At 45.5% G+C, this 18,829-nt stretch overlaps 1 protein-coding gene across 6 annotated transcripts; it reads right to left on the bottom strand.

The window, feature by feature from the left end:
• Positions 1-419: 419 nt before the first annotated feature.
• LOC141083438 (translocator protein-like) lies at positions 420-18,806 on the bottom strand. Of its 6 annotated transcripts, none has more exons than XM_073567706.1 (4): positions 17,653-18,806; positions 14,506-14,701; positions 2,953-3,091; positions 420-889 (listed from the first exon to the last, which is right to left on the bottom strand). In XM_073567706.1, the coding sequence occupies exons 2-4, from the start codon at positions 14,685-14,687 to the stop codon at positions 713-715; spliced, it is 498 nt and encodes a 165-aa protein (XP_073423807.1). In that variant the 5' UTR covers positions 14,688-14,701; positions 17,653-18,806; the 3' UTR covers positions 420-712. The 6 variants fall into 6 exon arrangements, 3 of the variants coding, with proteins under 3 accessions (XP_073423807.1, XP_073423808.1, XP_073423809.1); XM_073567707.1 differs by lacking the exons at positions 14,506-14,701; positions 17,653-18,806 and adding exons at positions 3,482-3,590; positions 3,940-6,778; XM_073567708.1 differs by lacking the exons at positions 14,506-14,701; positions 17,653-18,806 and adding exons at positions 3,482-3,557; positions 3,940-6,778.
• Positions 18,807-18,829: the final 23 nt, after the last annotated feature.

Raw genomic sequence — 18,829 nt, 5'->3', positions numbered from 1 at the left:
CGACTGGCAATAGTCCCAGCATAGCCAGCCAGCTAAATAGGCAGGCATTCATCCTGAAAAGACGTCAGCTGGAGGATGTCCAGCATACCCGGCCCAATTGGACTGCAAGATTGACAGGCCAGCGCTTATGTGCATACTATAGGATGGCCTGTCACTCACAATGCTGACAGCCCGGCATGCCCCCTCATGTGTATGACTAACCGACAATTATTACATACTAATAAAAGAAGCCAGATCTGCAGATCGGTATGTAAGTGCATGGCCAGCTTGGAGAGACGGGGCCGCAGCTCCACTGTACCTGTAATATGGCAGAAAATGCTAACAACTTCCTGCTGGTAAATTAGGAAGTATTTGAGGTTTGCAACACAAATGGTTGAGCTTTGAAAGGAAAAAAGACTTTCTATATAATCTGAGAGCAATGAATTTTAATTGTCTTTATTAATACTATTAATACAACAAAATTAGAGCAAAATTAAATTAAAACAAACATGTATGCTTTCAGTACAAGATCAGATTGTAATTCATTGAAGCAGTTTTCCAGATCCGACCCCGAACAATCATCTTGTTGCTGCTCCACAATATACAGGCCTGGAACATCACACTTTAGCCGTAGGGCTGGACTTCTATAGGCGACCCCTGGACAACCCCTTTAATACAGTGCAAAAGGGTGTAAGATTCTCTCGTCGGAAAATTTATGGTGGAATTCTAAACATCACTTCTGTTTTTCCTTGTCTAGGTTGTTCCTCCAAAACCAATAGCTCCAGGCAGTGGCCAGTGACAACCAAGCAACAGTGGGGGACATCAGGCAGGCGGCTGTTCTATTAATGGGGAACCAGACGACAACCGTAGCGGCTGCGGATCCGGTCATCAGAACACTTTGGAAAAACGCCTGTAATAAAAATTATACAATATATAAGCACATCACTATTGACACACTATTGAAAGTGACCGTGACATTGCCAGTATTTAAGATTTGTCCATAGCATACTGAACAAAAGCCGCATAAGTAGTTCAAACAATAAATGTTTCCGAAAGCTCAACAATGCACTATCAACAGACTGTAGATGCACAGCATGTTGTGATGCCCTGAATGTTCTGACTCCTTTCATAGCTGCGATGCCCTGCGTGTCCTGACTCCTTTTTATCATAGCCGCGATGCTCTGCGTGTCAAGACTCCTTTCTATCATAGCTGCAATGCTCTGCATGTCCTGACTCCTTTCTATCATAGCTGCAATGCTCTGCGTGTCCTGACTCCTTTCTATCATAGCTGCGATGCTCTGCGTGTCCTGACTCTTTTCTATCATAGCTGTGATGCTCTGCGTGTCCTGAATCCTTTTTATCATAGCTGTGATGCTCTGCGTGTCAAGACTCCTTTCTATCATAGCTGCGATGCTCTGCGTGTCCTGACTCTTTTCTATCATAGCTGTGATGCTCTGCGTGTCCTGAATCCTTTTTATCATAGCTGTGATGCTCTGCGTGTCAAGACTCCTTTCTATCATAGCTGCGATGCTCTGCGTGTCCTGACTCTTTTCTATCATAGCTGTGATGCTCTGCGTGTCCTGACTCCTTTCTATCATAGCTGCGATGCTCTGCGTGTCAAGACTCCTTTCTATCATAGTTGCGATGCTCTGCGCGTTCTGACTCCTTTCTATGATAGCTGTCATGACCTGGGTGTCCCGACTCCTTTCTATCATAGCTGCGATGCTCTGTACTCTAAATTTCAGAATTTAACCCCTTACCGTCATCGGGCGTAATAGTACGCCGATGTCGGTATCCCTCCCTTTGATGTGGGCTCCGGCGGTAAGCCCACATCTTTCCCGGGACATGTCAGCTGTTTTGAACAGCTGACATGTGCCCGCAATAGCCGCGGGTGGAATTGCGATCCACCCGCGGCTATTAACTAGTTAAATGCCGCTGTCAAACGCTCACAGCGGCATTTAAATGGCGCTTCCGGCAATTGTGCGGGAAGTACGCACACCAATGACCTGCGTCACGTGATCGCGGGACATCGGTTTGTCGGCATGACAACCCGAGGTCTCCTGGAGACCTCTATGGTTGTCAGTGTCGGCTTGCTGTGAGGGTCACGCAGTGGTCTGCTTATTGCCTCTATGTAGCTGAGCCGATCGAGTTGTGCCAGCTTCTATTCTCCTATGGAGACTATTGAAGCATGGCAAAAGTAAAAAAAAAAAAAAAAAAAGTTTAAAAATCTTTTGAGTCATTCAAAATAAAACAATAAAAATAAAATCAAACATAGACATATTTGGTATCGCCGCGTTCAGAATCGCCAGTCAATAAAAAAAAGGATTAACCTCATCGCTAAACGGCGTAGCGGGAAAAAAAATCAAAACGTCAGAATTGTTTTTTTGGTCACTGCAACACTGCATTAAAATGCAATAATGGGCGATCAAAAGATCGTATCTACACCAAAATGGTATCACTAAATTCGTCAGCTCGGTGCGCAAAAAATAAGCCCTCAACCAACCAGAGATCACGAAAAATGGAGACGCAACAGGTCTCAGAAAATTGCGCCATTTTTTTCTTTTTTTTAGCAAAGTTTGGAATTTTTTTTCACCACTTAGATAAAAAAAAAGGACCTAGACATGTTTGGTGTCTATGAACTCGTAATGACCGGGAGAATCATAATGGCAGGTCAGTTTTAGCATTTAGTAAACCCAGCAAAAAAGCCAAACAAAAAACAATTGTGGGATTGCACTTTTTTTTTTTTAATTTCACCGCACTTGGAATTTTTTTCCCCTGTTTTCTAGTACACGACATGGTAAAACTAATGGCGTCGTTCAAAAGTACAACTCGTCCCGCAAAAAATAAACCCTCACATGGCCACAGTGACGGTAAAATTAAAAATATGGCTCTGGGAAGGAGGAGAGCAAAAAAAACGGAAATGCAATTCCGAAAAAAGCTAAGGGGGGGTTTAAGGGGTTAATTCTAAATTACCAGTTTCATTTTGTGGGCGCCCAAAAAAACTCGAATCCACGACCAGTTCAGAGCCAGGTACGTGCCATATACCCCAAGAGGCACCACTGCGTCTTTAGTAAATCCTCCCAACTCTTTCCAAATCAAATAAGATCCGTATCTGAAAAAAAGGTAAAAGAATCAAAATAAGAAGAGTGTTCAAAATAAATAAGTCGAGTCTTCGTTCTTAAAGGAACAATCTGAGCATAAATCATCCCGTCTGATTTTTTTTTTCATTTGTTATATTTTTTGTCATTTGACTATACATAAAGAAAAAACATTTCGAAACATTGCGATCTTCTCACTAGTCCTCACACTAGACTCACACTTCCTGTTCTGTACAAAAGACTTTTCAGTAGTCTCATTATCATATCATGCAGATTTACAATATATACAGGAGATAACACAGGATCCACCATTCACAATAGGTGATGTCACAGCTCACCTCCTCCCCATCCTATACAATGACTGATAACAGCTCTATATACAGTAGATAAGCCGGATTACTTACCGGTAATGCTCTTTTAATGAGTCCATGACAGCACCCACTGGAGGTATCGGATCCGCCCCACTTAGAACAGGAAACCCTACAGGAAGATAAAAAGGGGCGGTCCGCCTTACTTTTGTATTTCAGAGTACCAGGAGGACCGCCAAAGGTTAGGCAATGTCTTTGTTTTACTAATTTTTACATATTCATCCTTAGCAGATACACTTTCTAATTGATATCTTAGCAGGGAGGGTAGTGAGCGGGTGCTGTCGTGGACTCATTAAAAGAGCATTACCGGTAAGTAATCCGGCTTTTTACCCTTCGCCACGACAGCACCCACTGGAGAGATTCCAGAGACTATCACCTGGGTGGGACCACCATGCCAAGGACAGTCCTGCCAAAACTTAGGTCAGAAGTTGATGAAAGGTCAAGTCTATAGTGATTATAGAAGGTAGAAGGGGTTGACCAAATTGCTGCCTTACATATGGCTTCAATCGGAACGTCTCCCCTCTCGGCCCAGGAGGTTGCCGCTGCTCTGGAGGAATGTGCTCTGATGTTCTCCGGAGGCTCTTCATTTTTCGCGGAGTAGGCTAAGCGAATGGCATCCCTGATCCATCGGGAAAGGTGCTCTTCGTGACTCCGTACCCTTTTTTACAGCCCTGAAAAGATATGAACAGAGCCCTACACTGCCTCCAGCTCCTGGACCTCTCAATATATTTTAGGACAGTTCTTCTAACGTCCAAAGTGTGGAATTTCCACTCCTCCGGAGTGAAGGGGTCTCCAAAGAAGGTCGGGAGAAGTATCTCTTGAGATCTATGGAACCTTGTTGATACCTTAGGCAGGTATGAGGGGTCTGGTTTTAATATTAACCTATCCTGGTATATCTGAAAAAAGGGTGGGTCTATGGCTAAGGCTTGGATATCACTCACTCTCCTAGCCGACGTCAGTGCCACTAAGAGGGCCGTTTTGAGTGACAAGTATTTCAGGGATATCGTGTCTATCGGCTCGAAGGGTTCTTCCATAAGAGCGTCTAAGACCAGATTTAAGTCCCATGCCGGGATTGCAGGTATGTGAACCGGAGTTATCCGTTCGCAAGCTGTAATGAATCGTGATATCCACTTATTTCCTGCTACATTATGGCCGTACAGTGCGCCTAATGCAGACACTTGGACTTTCAGCGTGTTTACTGCCAGGCCCAAGTCCTTCCCTTTCTGTAGAAATTCCAAGATAGGAACTATCGGAACTTCTGTGGTATGAGGCGCTGTATGAAACTGCAGGAATTTTTTCCATATCTTTGTATAAATTTGGGTAGTGGATTGCTTCCTGCTCTGTAGGAGCGTAGCAATTAGTGTTTCAGAAAACCCCCTCGATCTTAGTAGCTGCCTTTCAAATTCCACGCCGTCAAGTGTAAGCTGTCCACCTGGGTGGTGGAGAAAAGGGCCTTGGGAGAGTAGGTTGGGAATCGAAGGGAGAACCCACGGATCTGTAACCGACATAATTCGTAGCCATGAGAATCAAGGTCTCTTGAGCCAGAATGGTGCTATCAAAATTACTCTCGCCTTGTCCTCTCTGATCTTCCGAATGACCTGTGGTGGGAGAATTATCGGAGGGAAGGCATATGCCAGGTTGAACTTCCATGAGGCCTGGAGGGCGTCCAATATGTCTGGATGATCTGATGGGGACAGGGAGGCAAACGCTTTTATCTGTCTGTTCTTTTTCGTGGCAAAGAGGTCCATCTGAGGTTGCCCCCATAGAGCTACTATGTCCTTGAAGATTCGGCGATTGAGGCACCACTCCCCTTGTCGAAGTGTGTGTCGGCTTAAGAAGTCTGCCTCCTGGTTGTTCTCTCCCCTGATATGGAGGGCCGAGAGGGACAACAAATAACTTTCGGCTAAGTTTAAGATTCTTGCCGCAGAAGACATCAGAGTCTCTGATCAAGTACCTCCCTGTCTGTTTATGTAGGCCACTGTAGTGGTGTTGTCCGATAAGATCCTGACATGCTTCCGTTGGAGCTGTGGAAGAAAATGGTGTAGAGCATTATATACCGCCGTCAGTTCTTTTAGATTAGATGAGTAGCCTAGTTCATCTCCATTCCACCTTCCTTGACAAAAGCTATTCCCCATATGGGCTCCCAAGCCGTGGGGGCTAGCAATGGTGGTTAGGATACAAGATGGTACTATGACCCATGGGACTCCTGTGGACAGATGGTTATCATCTAGCCACCATTCTAGAGAAGCCAAGACCTCCTGTGACAAGGTTATCTTGCTCTCGAGGTGACCACTATGTCGCTTGTCCTCTCGGAGGATCTGATGCTGCAGTGTGCGGACGTGATAATGGGCCCACTGGACTGCCGGGGCACAGGAAGAGAGCGACCTCAATAGCGACATTGCCCCTCTCAGAGACATACGTGGTCTATTTATGGCTACCTCCACCTTCTCTTTTGTGAGTGTAATTTTTACCTGAGGGAGTAGGCATCTCTGGGTTGTGGAGTCTAACTGGAATCCTAAGAACATCTGAAGGGAACGCGGAACGAGTCTGGACTTCTGGAAGTTGATGATCCAGCCTAGATCCTGCAAAGATGAGACAGCGTCAGCCACACGTCTGGTACACTGGGTGACCGAGTTCCCGATAATTAAGAAGTCATCCAGATAAGGCACGATTAGAGTGTCTTTCTGACGAAGATAGGCCATCACCTCTGCCATCACTTTGGTGAAGCCGAAAGGCATGGCCGTATACTGAAAATGACGGATCTTGCCTTCGAAAACCACCGCGACCCTTAGGTACCTTTGGTATCTATCATGAATAGGAACATGATAGTAAGCATCCTTCAAGTCAATCCCCGCCATTACACAGATTGGAAAGAGAAGTTTTATGGTGGATCTGATTGATTCCATTTTAAACTTATTTTTTATAAACGTATTAAGTTTCCTTAAATTTATAATTGTCCTAAACGTACCGTCTGGTTTGGAAATTAAAAATAAAGGAGAGTAGAAGCCTCTACCCTCTTGTCCCTCTGGGACTTCTGCTAAAACCCCCTTGGATAGTAGGCTCTGAATTTGTACTTCGAGGGCCTTTAGTTTAGATAGTGAGGAAACACTAAGCTAGCCTAAATGAATTCAAGTCTCCAGGTCCAGATGAATTACACCCCAGAGTACTGAAGGAGATAGCAGAAGAAATTTTTGAACCCCTCTCTATAATCTTTGAAAATTCTTGGAGAACAGGAGAAGTGCCAGAAGACTGGAGAAGAGCAAATGTTGTTCCTATCTTCAAAAAGGGGAAGAAGGTGGACCCAGGTAACTATAGGCCGGTGAGTCTGACTTCTATACCAGGAAAGATCTTTGAACAAATTATTAAACAACATGTATGTCAATACCTGGATAAGAATGAAGTGATTAAACAGAGTCAGCATGGGTTTGTAACTAATAAGTCATGTCAGACTAACTTAATTTCCTTCTATGACGGTATCACTGATTGGGTGGATCAAGGAAATGCTGTAGATATAGTATATCTTGACTTCAGCAAAGCATTTGACAAAGTCTCTCATACAATCCTTATTGAAAAAATGATTAAGTATGGAATGGACAAGGCAACTGTTAGGTGGATTCATAACTGGCTTAGTGATCGGACCCAAAGAGTGGTTGTAAATGGCTGCACATCCAGTTGGAAGAATGTCTCAAGTGGGGTACCACAGGGCTCTGTCCTGGGCCCTGTATTGTTCAACATCTTTATCAACGATTTAGATGAAGGAATTGAGGGTAAACTGATTAAATTTGCTGATGACACAAAGCTAGGAGGGATAGCTAATACTAGAGAAGAGAGAGAGAGGATTCAAAAAGATTTAAATAAACTGGAGAAGTGGGCAGCAACTAACAGAATGGTTTTTAACAGGGAGAAATGCAAAGTACTACATCTGGGCAATAAAAATGGAAAAAGCATATATAGAATGGGAGGAATAGGGCTATGTGACAGCACATGTGAAAAAGACTTGGGTATACTAATAGATCACAGACTGAATATGAGTCAACAGTGTGATGCAGCAGCAAAAAAGGCAAATGCAATTCTAGGATGTATTAACAGAAGCATACAGTCTAGATCACGTGAAGTCATTATTTCCCTCTACTCCTCTTTGGTCAGACCTCATCTGGAATATTGTGTCCAGTTTTGGGCACCACATTTTAAAAAAGACATCAACAAACTGGAGCAAGTTCAGAAAAGAGCGACCAGAATGGTGACCGGTCTGCAAACCCTGTCTTATGAGGAAAGGTTGCAGGATTTGGGAATGTTTAGTTTGCAAAAGAGAAGACTGAGAGGAGACTTAATAGCTGTCTACAAATATCTAAAGGGCTGTCACATTGTAGAAGGATCAACTTTATTCTCATTTGCACAAGGAAAGACTAGAAGCAATGGGATGAAACTGAATGGGAGGAGACACAGATTAGATATTAGAAAAAACTTTTTGACAGTTAGAGTGATCAATGAGTGGAACAGGCTGCCACGAGAAGTGGTGAGTTCTCCTTCAATGGAAGTCTTCAAACAGAGGCTGGACAGACATCTGACTGGGATGATTTAGCGAATCCTGCTTTGAGCAGGGGGTTGGACCAGATGGCCCAGGAGGTCCCTTCCAACTCTACGATTCTATGATTCTACTATAGAGTTAAGGCGGGTTATGATAAAGAAATTATAAGGGATTTGAAGAAATTCTATTTTTATTCCCTCTTTAATTAAATTTAGGATCCATGGACTCGAAGTTATTTGTTCCCATTTTGAAGAAAAAAATTTTAATCTACCCCTTACCGGGAGGACTCATTTTTTAGTATTTATTTTCCTTTCGGAATGTTGAACCTCTAAACATGCTACCCTTTTGCTTTTCCTCCTTCGTGGGCCATCTATTTGATCTCTCCGCTTGTCTCCTTCTTTCAAACGGTCGCCTTTTAACCCCTTACCTACAATTGACGTAATATTCCGTCCATGTGACCATGGACCTAATTACCATGGACGGAATATTACGTCATCGCGATCAGCGGCGCCCACGTGGTGAGCGCCACTGATCGCGGCCGAGTGTCAGCTAATTATCATAGCTGACACCCGGCACAATGTGTCAGGGGCGGTCACGGACCGCCCCCGACACGTTAACCCCTTGCACACCGCGATCAAACGCGATAGCGGTGTACCGGGGGTTAAAGGGAAGCATCGGCAGGGAGGGGGCTCCCTCCGTGCTTCCCTGAGCCCCCCACGGCAGCGCAATGTGCAGCGCTGCTGCGGGGGGCTCTTTCCCTACAGGCCCCCGGATCCAAGATGGCGACGGGGGCCTGCAGGGAGCTGACTTCCTCACTGCCTGCAAAGCGCAGGCATGAGGAAGTCTGCAGCAGTGCCTGTGACAGATCGCTGATCTGTCACAGTGATCTGTGATGTGACAGATCAGCGATCTGTCACAGGACAGTGATGTCCCACCTGGGACAAGGTAATAAAGTAAAAAAAAAAAAAAAAAGTGTTAAAAATAATTAAAAAAAAAATCACTAAATAAATTAAAAAAAAAAAAAATATTCCCCAATAAATCCATTTTTTCAAAATAAAAAAAACAAAAACAATAAAAGTACACATATTTGGTATCGCCGCGTCCGTAATGACCTGCCCTATAAAACTGTCCCATTAGTTAACCCCTTTAGTGAACCCCTTAAAAAATAAAAATAAAAAACGAAGCAAAAAATAATGATTTATTATCATACCACCGAACAAAAAGTGCAATAACGCGCGATCAAAAAGACGCATATAAATATCCATGGTACCGCTGAAAAAGTCATCTTGTCCCGCAAAAAACGAGCCACCATACAGCATCATCCGCAAAAAAATAAAAAAGTTATAGCTCGCAGAATAAAGCGATACAAAAATAATTATTTTTTATATAAAATTGTTTTCATTGCAAAAAACCGACAAAACATAAAAAAACGACCTAAATGAGGTATCGCTGTAACCGTACTGACCCGAAGAATAAAAACGCGTTATCAATTTTACTGCAGGCGGAACGGTGTAAACGCACCCCCCAAAAGAAATTCATGAAACGCTGGTTTTTGTTCATTCTGCGTCCCAAAAATCGGAATAAAAAGCAATCAAAAAATGTCACGTGCCCGAAAATGGTACCAATAAAAACGTCAACTCGTCCCGCAAAAAATAAGACCTCACATGACTCGGTGGGTCAAAATACGGAAAAATTATAGCTCACAATATGTGGTGATGCAAAAACTATTTTTACAATAAAAAGCGTCTTTTAGCGTGCGACAGCCGCCAAACATAAAAACCGCCATAAATCGTAAATCAAACCCCCCCGTTATCACCCCCTTAGTTAGGGAAAAATAATAAAACTAAAAGAAAATGTATTTATTTCCATTTTCCCGCTAGGGTTAGGGTAGGGTTAGGGTTAGGGCTAGGGTTAGGGCTAGGGTTAGGGCTAGGGTTAGGGCTAGGGCTAGGGTTAGGGCTAGGGCTAGGGTTAGGGCGAGGGCTAGGGTTAGGGCTAGGGTTAGGGCTAGGGTTAGGGTTAGGGCTCAGAATAGGGTTAGGGGTGTGTTGAGGTTAGGGTTGGAGTTATAATTGGGGGTTTCCACTGTTTGGGCACATCAGGTGCTCTCCAAAGGCAACATGGCGTCTGATCTCAATTCCAGCCAATTCTGCGTTGAAAAAGTCAAATGGTGCTCCTTCCCTTCCAAGCTCTGCCATGTGCCCAAACAGTGTTTTACCCCCACATGTAGGGTATCAGCCTACTCAGGACAAATTACAAAACAACTTTTGGGGTCCAATTTCTCCTGTTACCCTTAGGAAAATAAAAAATTGGGGGCAAAAATATAATTTTGCGGAAAAAAATGTTTTTTTTATTTTCACGCCCAGGCGTTATAAACTTCTGTGAAGCACTGGGGGGTTCAAAGTGCTCACCACACATCTAGATAAGTTCAGTAGGGGGTCTAGTTTCCAAAATGGGGTCACTTGTGGGGGGTTTCCACTGTTTAGGTACATCAGGGGCTCTCCAAACGCAACATGACACCCGCAGACCATTCCATCAAAGTCTGCATTCCAAAACGTCACTACTTCCCTTCCGAGCCCCGACGTGTGCCCATACAGTAGTTTTCTCCCACATATGAGGTATCAGCATACTCAGGACAAATTGGACAACAACTTTTGGGGTCCAATTTCTCCTGTTACCCTTGGGAAAATAAAAAAATGGGGACTAAAAGATCATGTTTGTGGAAAAAATACGATTTTTTTATTTTCACGCCCGGACGTTATAAACTTCAGTGAAGCACTGGGGGGTTCAAAGTGCTCACCACACATCTAGATAAGTTCCTTGGGGGGTCTAGTTTCCAAAATGGTGTCATTTGTGGGGGGTTTCTACTGTTTTGGTACATCAGGGGCTTTCCTAACGCGACATGGTGTCCGATCTCAATTCTAGCCAAAAACGTCAAATGGCGCTGCTTCCCTTCCGAGCTCTGCTATGCGCCCAAATAGTCATTTACACCCACATATGGGGTATCAGCGTACTCAGGACAAATTGCACAATAACTTTTAGGGTCCTGTTACCCTTGGAAAAATAAAAATTGAGGGTGAAAAGATCATTTTTGTGGAAAAAATATGATTTTTTAATTGTACTGCTGTACGTTATAAACTTCTGTGAAGCCCTTGTGGGTTCAAAGTTCTCACCACATATCTAGATAAGTTCCTTGGGGGGTCTAGTTTCCAAAATGGGGTCACTTGGGGGGGTTTCCACTGTTTAGGTACATCAGGGGCTCGCCAAACGTGACATGGCGTCCGATCTGAATTCCAGCCAATTTTGCATTGAAAAAGTCAAACAGCGCTCCTTCCATTCTGAGCTCTGCCATGCGCCGAAACAGTGGTTCCCCCCCACATATCAGGTATCAGCGTACTCAGGACAAATTGCACAATAACTTTTGCAGTCCAATTTCTCCTGTTACCCTTGGTAAAATAAAGAGAATTGAACCTGAAGTATTTTTTTTGTGAAAAAAAGTTAAATGTTCATTTTTTTTTTTAATATTCAAAAAATTCCTGTGACGCACCTAAAGGGTTAATAAACTTCTTGAATGTGGTTTTAAGCACCTTAAGGGGTGCAGTTTTTAGAATGGTGTCACTTTTGGGTATTTTCTATCATATAGACCCCTCAAAGTGGCTTCAAATGTGAAGTGGTCCCTAAAAATAAAATGGTGTTGCAAAAATGAGAAATCGCTGGTCAATTTTTAACCCTTATAACTTCCTAACAAAAAAAAATTTTGGTTCCAAAATTGTGCTGATGTAAAGTAAACATGTGGGAAATGTTATGTATTAAGTTTTTTGTGTGCCGTATCGCTGTGATTTAAGGGCATAAAAATTCAAAGTTGGAAAATTGCGAAATTTTCAAAATTTTCGCCAAATTTCCGTTTTTTTCACAAATAAATGCAAGTTATTTGAATGCAATTTTACCACTAACATGAAGTACAATATGTCACGAGAAAACAATGTCAGAATCACCGGGATCCATGAAAGCGTTCCAGAGTTATGACCTCATAAAGGTACAGTGGTCAGAATTGTAAAAATTGGCCCGGTAGTTAATGTGCAAACCACCCTTGGTAGTGAAGGGGTTAAAGGTTCTCCTGTAGAAAGGGATAGAAGGATCAGGGAAGGCCTTCTTCCTTTCTTTCGCTTTGGCAAGTATGTCATCTAGGGCTTTCCCAAAGAGAAACTCCCCCTCGCACGGGGTTGCGCAAATCTTAGATTTTGATTGCGCGTCCCCCTTCCAGCTCTTCATCCATAGCGCCCGCCTGGCGTTGTGTACAAGACCATCCGGTCTCGTTGCCAGCCGTAGGGTGTCTGCCGATGCATCGGCCATGAAGGCTGCCGCCCCTTTAATTAATGGAATAGCGGCCCGTAGTTTTCCCCTAGACACCTTCTGCTCGATTTGTTGATCTAATTGGTCCAACCATATGAGCATAGACCTGGCGGTGCATGTGCTGGCTACTGCTGGCTTAAAAATCCCTGTGGTAGACTCCCAAGACCTTTTTAATGATGACTCCGCTTTACGGTCTAGCGGGTCCGCCAATAAGCCTGCGTCCTCTACCGGAATAGTAGACTGCTTCGAGGTAGAGGCTGCAACGGCATCAACCTTTGGAACTTTGGTCCATTTTAACAGCTCGTCATCGCTAAATGGATACTTCCTCTTGGAGGCCGATGGGAGAAAACTTCTTTGATCGTGTTTTTCCCACTCTCTCTTTATTAGGGCTTTACTGTCGGTATTACTGGAAACGCTCTCCTTTTCTTTTCCGCCAACCCCGCAAACATTATTTCTTGTGCGGTTTGGGGGCCCCTTGTCTCCTCACACCCCATAGTGTTCCTCATGGATTTGACTAGGTTATCCACACTATCCAGGGGAAAACAAGATCGTCCCTCCATGTCTGATGATGATGAGGACGACGATGCGAGTGAAGAATCAGAGATTATCCCCTGTTCTTCCTCTGACTCTGAGCTGATGGTCACCTGTTTTTTGCTCCTAGCTTCTGAGGGAGTACAGGCACGGGTGATAGCTTGTATTTCCTCCCTAATTATGGCCCGAATGTCCTTTGAAGACACTGCCGACCCTTGTCTAGGCTCTCTGGTGCATTGCTTACAGAGCTTTTTGGGGTAGGAGTCAGGGAGAGGCTCAGCGCATAAAGCGCATTCTTTTTGTTTGGATTTTTTCTTCGCCTGGAAGAGGGGAGACATGGCGAAGGAGAAGGGGGGAGGTAGAGGTCAGCTTAATAGGCAGAGTATATATATTGCACACTCACCCAGTGAAGCTTTTTATTACCGGATCAGATGGCTGAGATCCTGTCCTAGGTCTTGACTCTCCCGCCTCGCTCCTGCGGGCGGTGTCTGTCCTGGTAGCGCGGTCCCTGGAGGAGCTGCCCCCCGCAGAGTCTCCTGCTGGAGCGTGTACTTCCGCTGGGGATGACATGGCATCCTGCTGCTAAGCTGCGGCGCTGGTTTAAATAGATCTTTTTTTTTTTTTCTTCTCCCGAAAGTCGCTCCTCCTCCCCGGGTTTACCGCGCATGCGCCGTTGCACTCCTCAGCCATCATGCCCCGGAAGTTGACTCATTACTTCTGGGGCCTAGGAGCATCTGCGCCGGCCGGCTACCGCGCCGCCGCTTTTGTATGCGGCCCGCGCTTCTCCCGACGCTGCCGCCACCGCTGCCTCTCTTTTTTTTTTCCTTCGCGCCACTGGCGCACTTACCGCTTCCCACAGCGGTGGCTCCTGCATGCTTGGTGCCGCCTGGCGCGCCCCTAGGTGAGACCGGGTGGCCCTTCCCGGACATCACCTTTAGCCATCAGACGAGGGGGGAGCTGTCTAACAGAGTCTCCCCCGATGCTGCTTCCAGACCGCAGCCCCTGCCATTCTCATGGACACTGCGCAGGCGGCGTGCCTATGGCCCAGGTACGTCTTCCTGAAGGATCATCCTGAGGTTCCCTGGGAACTGAAAACCAAAACTGAGGAGGAAAGCCGGACCGCCCCTTTTTATCTTCCTGTAGGGTTTCTTGTTCCAAGTGGGGCGGATCCTATACCTCCAGTGGGTGCTGTCGTGGCGAAGGGTAAAAACATAGGATCCACCATTCACAATAGGTGATGTCACAGCTCACCTCCTCCTGTACAATGACTGATAACAGCTCTATATACAGTAGATGACATAGAATCCATCATTCACAATAGGTGATGTCACAGCTCACCTCCTCCTCCTGTTCAATGACTGATAACAGCTCTATATATAGTAGATAACACAGGATCCACCATTCACATTAGGTGATGTCACAGCTCACCTCCTCCCCCTCCTGTACAATGACTGATAACATCTCTATATACAGTAGATAACACAGGATCCACCATTCACATTAGGTGATGTCACAGCTCACCTCCTCCCCCTCCTGTACAATGACAGATAACACGTTTCTATACAGTGTACCACTTTTCCCTGGAGGATCCCTTTATGTCTTTCTTCATACACCTCTAGATCTCACACCCGTTTCTAAACATACTCACCCCATTGATGTATGCAAAGTCACCCAGACCGGTGGAAACACCCAGCTTGGGGGGCACCAGCTTGGTCTCCGCAGTGTTGGGTACCAGGTTTTCATTTGCTCTTCGATTCCAATCCGTGAAATGGCGCTCCCTGCTGATGGAAGAACGGTAAACCCAAGAGCGGAAAGCCAGGGGGGCGCCATGGTTGGTAAGAATCCTGAATAAAATATCAAAGCAAAAATTATAGCAAAGAATAAGCTGATCTTGCACAGGAAATGGCATAAATAGCAATTCCTCGATAGCCTTCATTATGAGGTTAGCGCTGTACATCACGGGGTTTCACATTTTGCTGCAACCAGATGGCGCAGAACCAGAGCTGAGAGGTCAAAGGGAAAGGGACAGATCCGTTTTTGTTTTCTAGCCTCCCTGTGGCCATGTTTGGTCCGCGCTATACTCTCTGCGTACAGATGGTTCCTGCAACTATATGGAGGTTTTAGTCATTATATTTCCCCAAAATAAAATACATTGATGTGATATCCCCCTTTGTGGCCCCATAAAGTACTAATGTCGCCCATTGTGGCCCCCACTAACTACGTCCCCCATTGTGATCTCCATCCATCACTATTGCCTCTGATTTTGGCTTTCAATGTCAGCTGTGGGGCAGTGGGTCAATGGCTTTCCACAGCGCAGCAGTGTCCCGGATGGCTGCAGGGAGACCCCTATAGCTGGGGTGGGCAATTCATTTTCTCGGGGGGGGCCACACGAGAGACAATGACTGTTGTGGAGGGCTGAACCAATAGGCTGAAATTAATTCTATGCAATATTCATATCAACATATTATAAATTATGATATTAATAATTATATCACTTAATATTGAGCAGAATTAAGTATGCTAACATCCCCCTATATTCCATTTGAACCCGAATACAGACCCTTTAATATATCATCTGAGGCCCACACAGCCTCCCCATGTCAAGATCCCCATAGCCTCCCCGTGTTCTGCATTGGAGACCCACAAAGCCTCCCCATGCCTAGGATAAGACCCATATAGCCTCCCCATGTCCATGATAAGACCCATATAGCCTCCCCATGCCCATGATAAGACCCATATAGCCTCCCCATGCCCATAAGACCCATATAGTCTCGCCATGACCATGATAAGACCCATATAGCCTCCCCATGTCCATGATAAGACCCATATAGCCTCCCCATGTCCATGATAAGACCCATATAGCCTCCCCATGCCCATAAGACCCATATAGTCTCCCCATGTCCATGATAAGACCCATATAGCCTCCCCATGCCCATAAGACCCATATAGTCTCGCCATGACCATGATAAGACCCATATAGCCTCCCCATGTCCATGATAAGACCCATATAGCCTCCCCATGTCCATGATAAGACCCATATAGCCTCCCCATGCCCATAAGACCCATATAGCCTCGCCATGCCCATGATAAGAACCATATAGCCTCCCCATGCCAATGATAAGACCCATATAGTCTCGCCATGACCATGATAAGACCCATATAGCCTCCCCATGTCCATGATAAGACCCATATAGCCTCCCCATGTCCATGATAAGACCCATATAGCCTCCCCATGCCCATAAGACCCATATAGCCTCGCCATGCCCATGATAAGAACCATATAGCCTCCCCATGCCCATGATAAGACCCATATAGCCTCCCCATGCCCATGATAAGACCCATATAGTCTCGCCATGACCATGACAAGACCCATATAGCCTCCCCATGTCCATGATAAGACCCATATAGCCTCCCCATGCCCATAAGACCATATAGCCTCCCCATGCCCATGATAAGACCCATATAGCATCCCCATGTCCATAAGACCCATATAGCCTCCCCATGTCCATGATAAGACCCATACAGCCCCCCCCATGTCCATGATAAGACCCATACAGCCCCCCCATGTCCATGATAAGACCCATATAGCCTCCTCATGCCCATGATAAGACCCATATAGCCTCCCCATGTCCATGATAAGACCCATATAGCCTCCCCATGACCATGATAAGACCCATATAGCCTCCCCATGCCCATGATAAGACCCATATAGCCTCCCCATGCCCATGAAAAGACCCATATAGCCTCCCCATGCCTAGGATAAGACCCATATTGCCTCGCCATGTCCATGATAAGACCCATATAGCCTCCCCATGCCCAGGATAAGACCCATATAGCCTCGCCATGCCCATGATAAGACCCATATAGCCTCCCCATGACCATGATAAGACCCATATAGCCTCCTCATGCCCATGATAAGACCCATATAGCCTCCCCATGTCCATGATAAGACCCATATAGCCTCCCCATGACCATGATAAGACCCATATAGCCTCCCCATGCCTAGGATAAGACCCATATAGCCTCCCCATGCCCATGATAAGACCCATATAGCCTCCCCATGCCCATGATAAGACCCATATAGCCTCCCCATGCCCATGATAAGACCCATACAGCCTCCCCATGCCCATGATAAGACCCATATAGCCTCCCCATGCCCATGATAAGACCCATATAGCCTCCCCATGCCCATGATAAGACCCATATAGCCTCCCCATGCCCATGATAAGACCCATATAGCCTCGCCATGCCCATGATAAGACCCATATAGCCTCGCCATGCCCATGATAAGACCCATATAGCCTCCTCATGCCCATGATAAGACCCATATAGCCTCCCTATGCCCATGATAAGACCCATACAGCCCCCCCATGCCCATGATAAGACCCATATAGCCTCGCCATGCCCATGATAAGACCCATATAGCCTGCCCATGCCCATGATAAGACCCATATAGCCTCCCCATGCCCATGATATAGTGTCAGCCGTTTCACATGCTGATTGGTGGAGGAAGTGGCCGGAGGCTCCTCCTCCACCAATGCAGTCAGCGTGGATGGAGAGTGACTGCAGAGACAGCGAGCGGAGACAACAAGCAGTGAGCGGACTGGAACAGCCAGAGGGCCGGATGTGGCCGGCGGGCCGCACTTTGCCCTGGTCTTCCCTATAGGGATCTTTTACCACCGAATTCCAGAGGATTGTACGGAGCTGTGTGCAATCTAATAGGCTCAATGGCTAAAAATAATCAGCAGCTCTGCAAAACCCCACAAATGCAAGAAGTAAACGCCCCTGCACTTACTTGTGCTGAGACAGAGCTTCCCTATAAAAGCAGCAGAGTGATGTCCTCTGATCTAAGCTCCCGGTGCCATCCACTCAGTGTTGTGCAACGTCCGCTATGGGAGGGGAAGGACGGCATGAGGAATCCACAGCCCGAAGCAGTGATTCTAGAATCGCTCTTTTACACAGATCCTGTTTTACCTCCTGTATATAGAGGTGTTATCAGTCATTATACAGGAGGAGGAGGTGAGCTGTGACATCACCTATTGTGAATGGTGGATCCTGTGTTATCTACTGTATATAGAGGCATTATCAGTCATTATACAGGAGGAGGAGGTGAGGTGTGACATCACTTAAAGTAAATGGTGGAGCCCAGGATATAGGATGGTATCAGTCATTCTACAGGAGGAGGAGGAGGTGAGCTGTGACATCACCTACTGTGAATGGTGGATCCTGTATTATCTACTGTATATAGAGGTGTTATCAGTTATTGTAGAGGAGGAGGAGGTGAGCTGTGACATCACCTATTGTGAATGGTGGATCCTGTGTTATCAGTCATTATACAGGAGGAGGTGTTGAGCTGTGACATCAGTTAAAGTAAATGGTGGCGCCCAGTATATAAGGTGGCATCAGTCATTCTACAGGAGTAGGAGGAGGTGAGCTATGATATCACCAACTGGGAATTGTGGATCCTATGTTGTCTATTTTATATAGAGGTGTTACCTTCCATTGTAAGAACAGGTAATGCCAGTCTATGATAAGGCCTAGCATCCAGTCTGAAAATTACACCTTCCATAAAAACCAATCTGTAATTTTCTCATGACACATTTCTTTTAAATCTCTGTGCAGACTACAACTGATCCTTTATTAGACTGGAATGTTTTCTGACCTATACCTTTTATGTATACCACTGTATCGGCGTTCAGGGATATATCAAACATGCAACCCAGTTATCAAAAAACAAAACCCCAGCACAATGGTAACCTAACGTATACAACCCATATGAACTGAGAGCTTTTCCCACCATATGAACCAAACGTAGGGCTCTACATTCACATGGCATGAATATAATTCCAGTTGCCCGCAGCTACCACTAGAGGGAGCACACTGCATACAGCTGGATAACTGCCTTGTGTATGCATTGAGCTCCATCTAGTGGTGGCCACAGGCAGAATTTTACCTTCATACGCCATAATACT

The sequence above is a fragment of the Dendrobates tinctorius genome, unplaced genomic scaffold (assembly GCF_039654945.1).
Source record: "Dendrobates tinctorius isolate UK_male_01 unplaced genomic scaffold, ASM3965494v1 ptg000020l, whole genome shotgun sequence".
NCBI classification, from domain to species: Eukaryota; Metazoa; Chordata; class Amphibia; order Anura; family Dendrobatidae; genus Dendrobates; species Dendrobates tinctorius.
This window is presented reverse-complemented; position numbering and strand designations above follow the sequence as displayed.

Excerpts from the sequence above, each read along its gene's own strand:
- LOC141083438 (XM_073567706.1), bottom strand. The coding sequence starts at position 14,687 with ATGGCGCCCCCCTGGCTTTCCGCTCTTGGGTTTACCGTTCTTCCATCA. Across the intron at positions 3,092-14,505 it reads ACTTTGCATACATCAATGGG|ATACGGATCTTATTTGATTT; the intron begins GTGAGTATGTTT and ends CCTTTTTTTCAG. Across the intron at positions 890-2,952 it reads GCGCCCACAAAATGAAACTG|GCGTTTTTCCAAAGTGTTCT; the intron begins GTAATTTAGAAT and ends TTTTTATTACAG.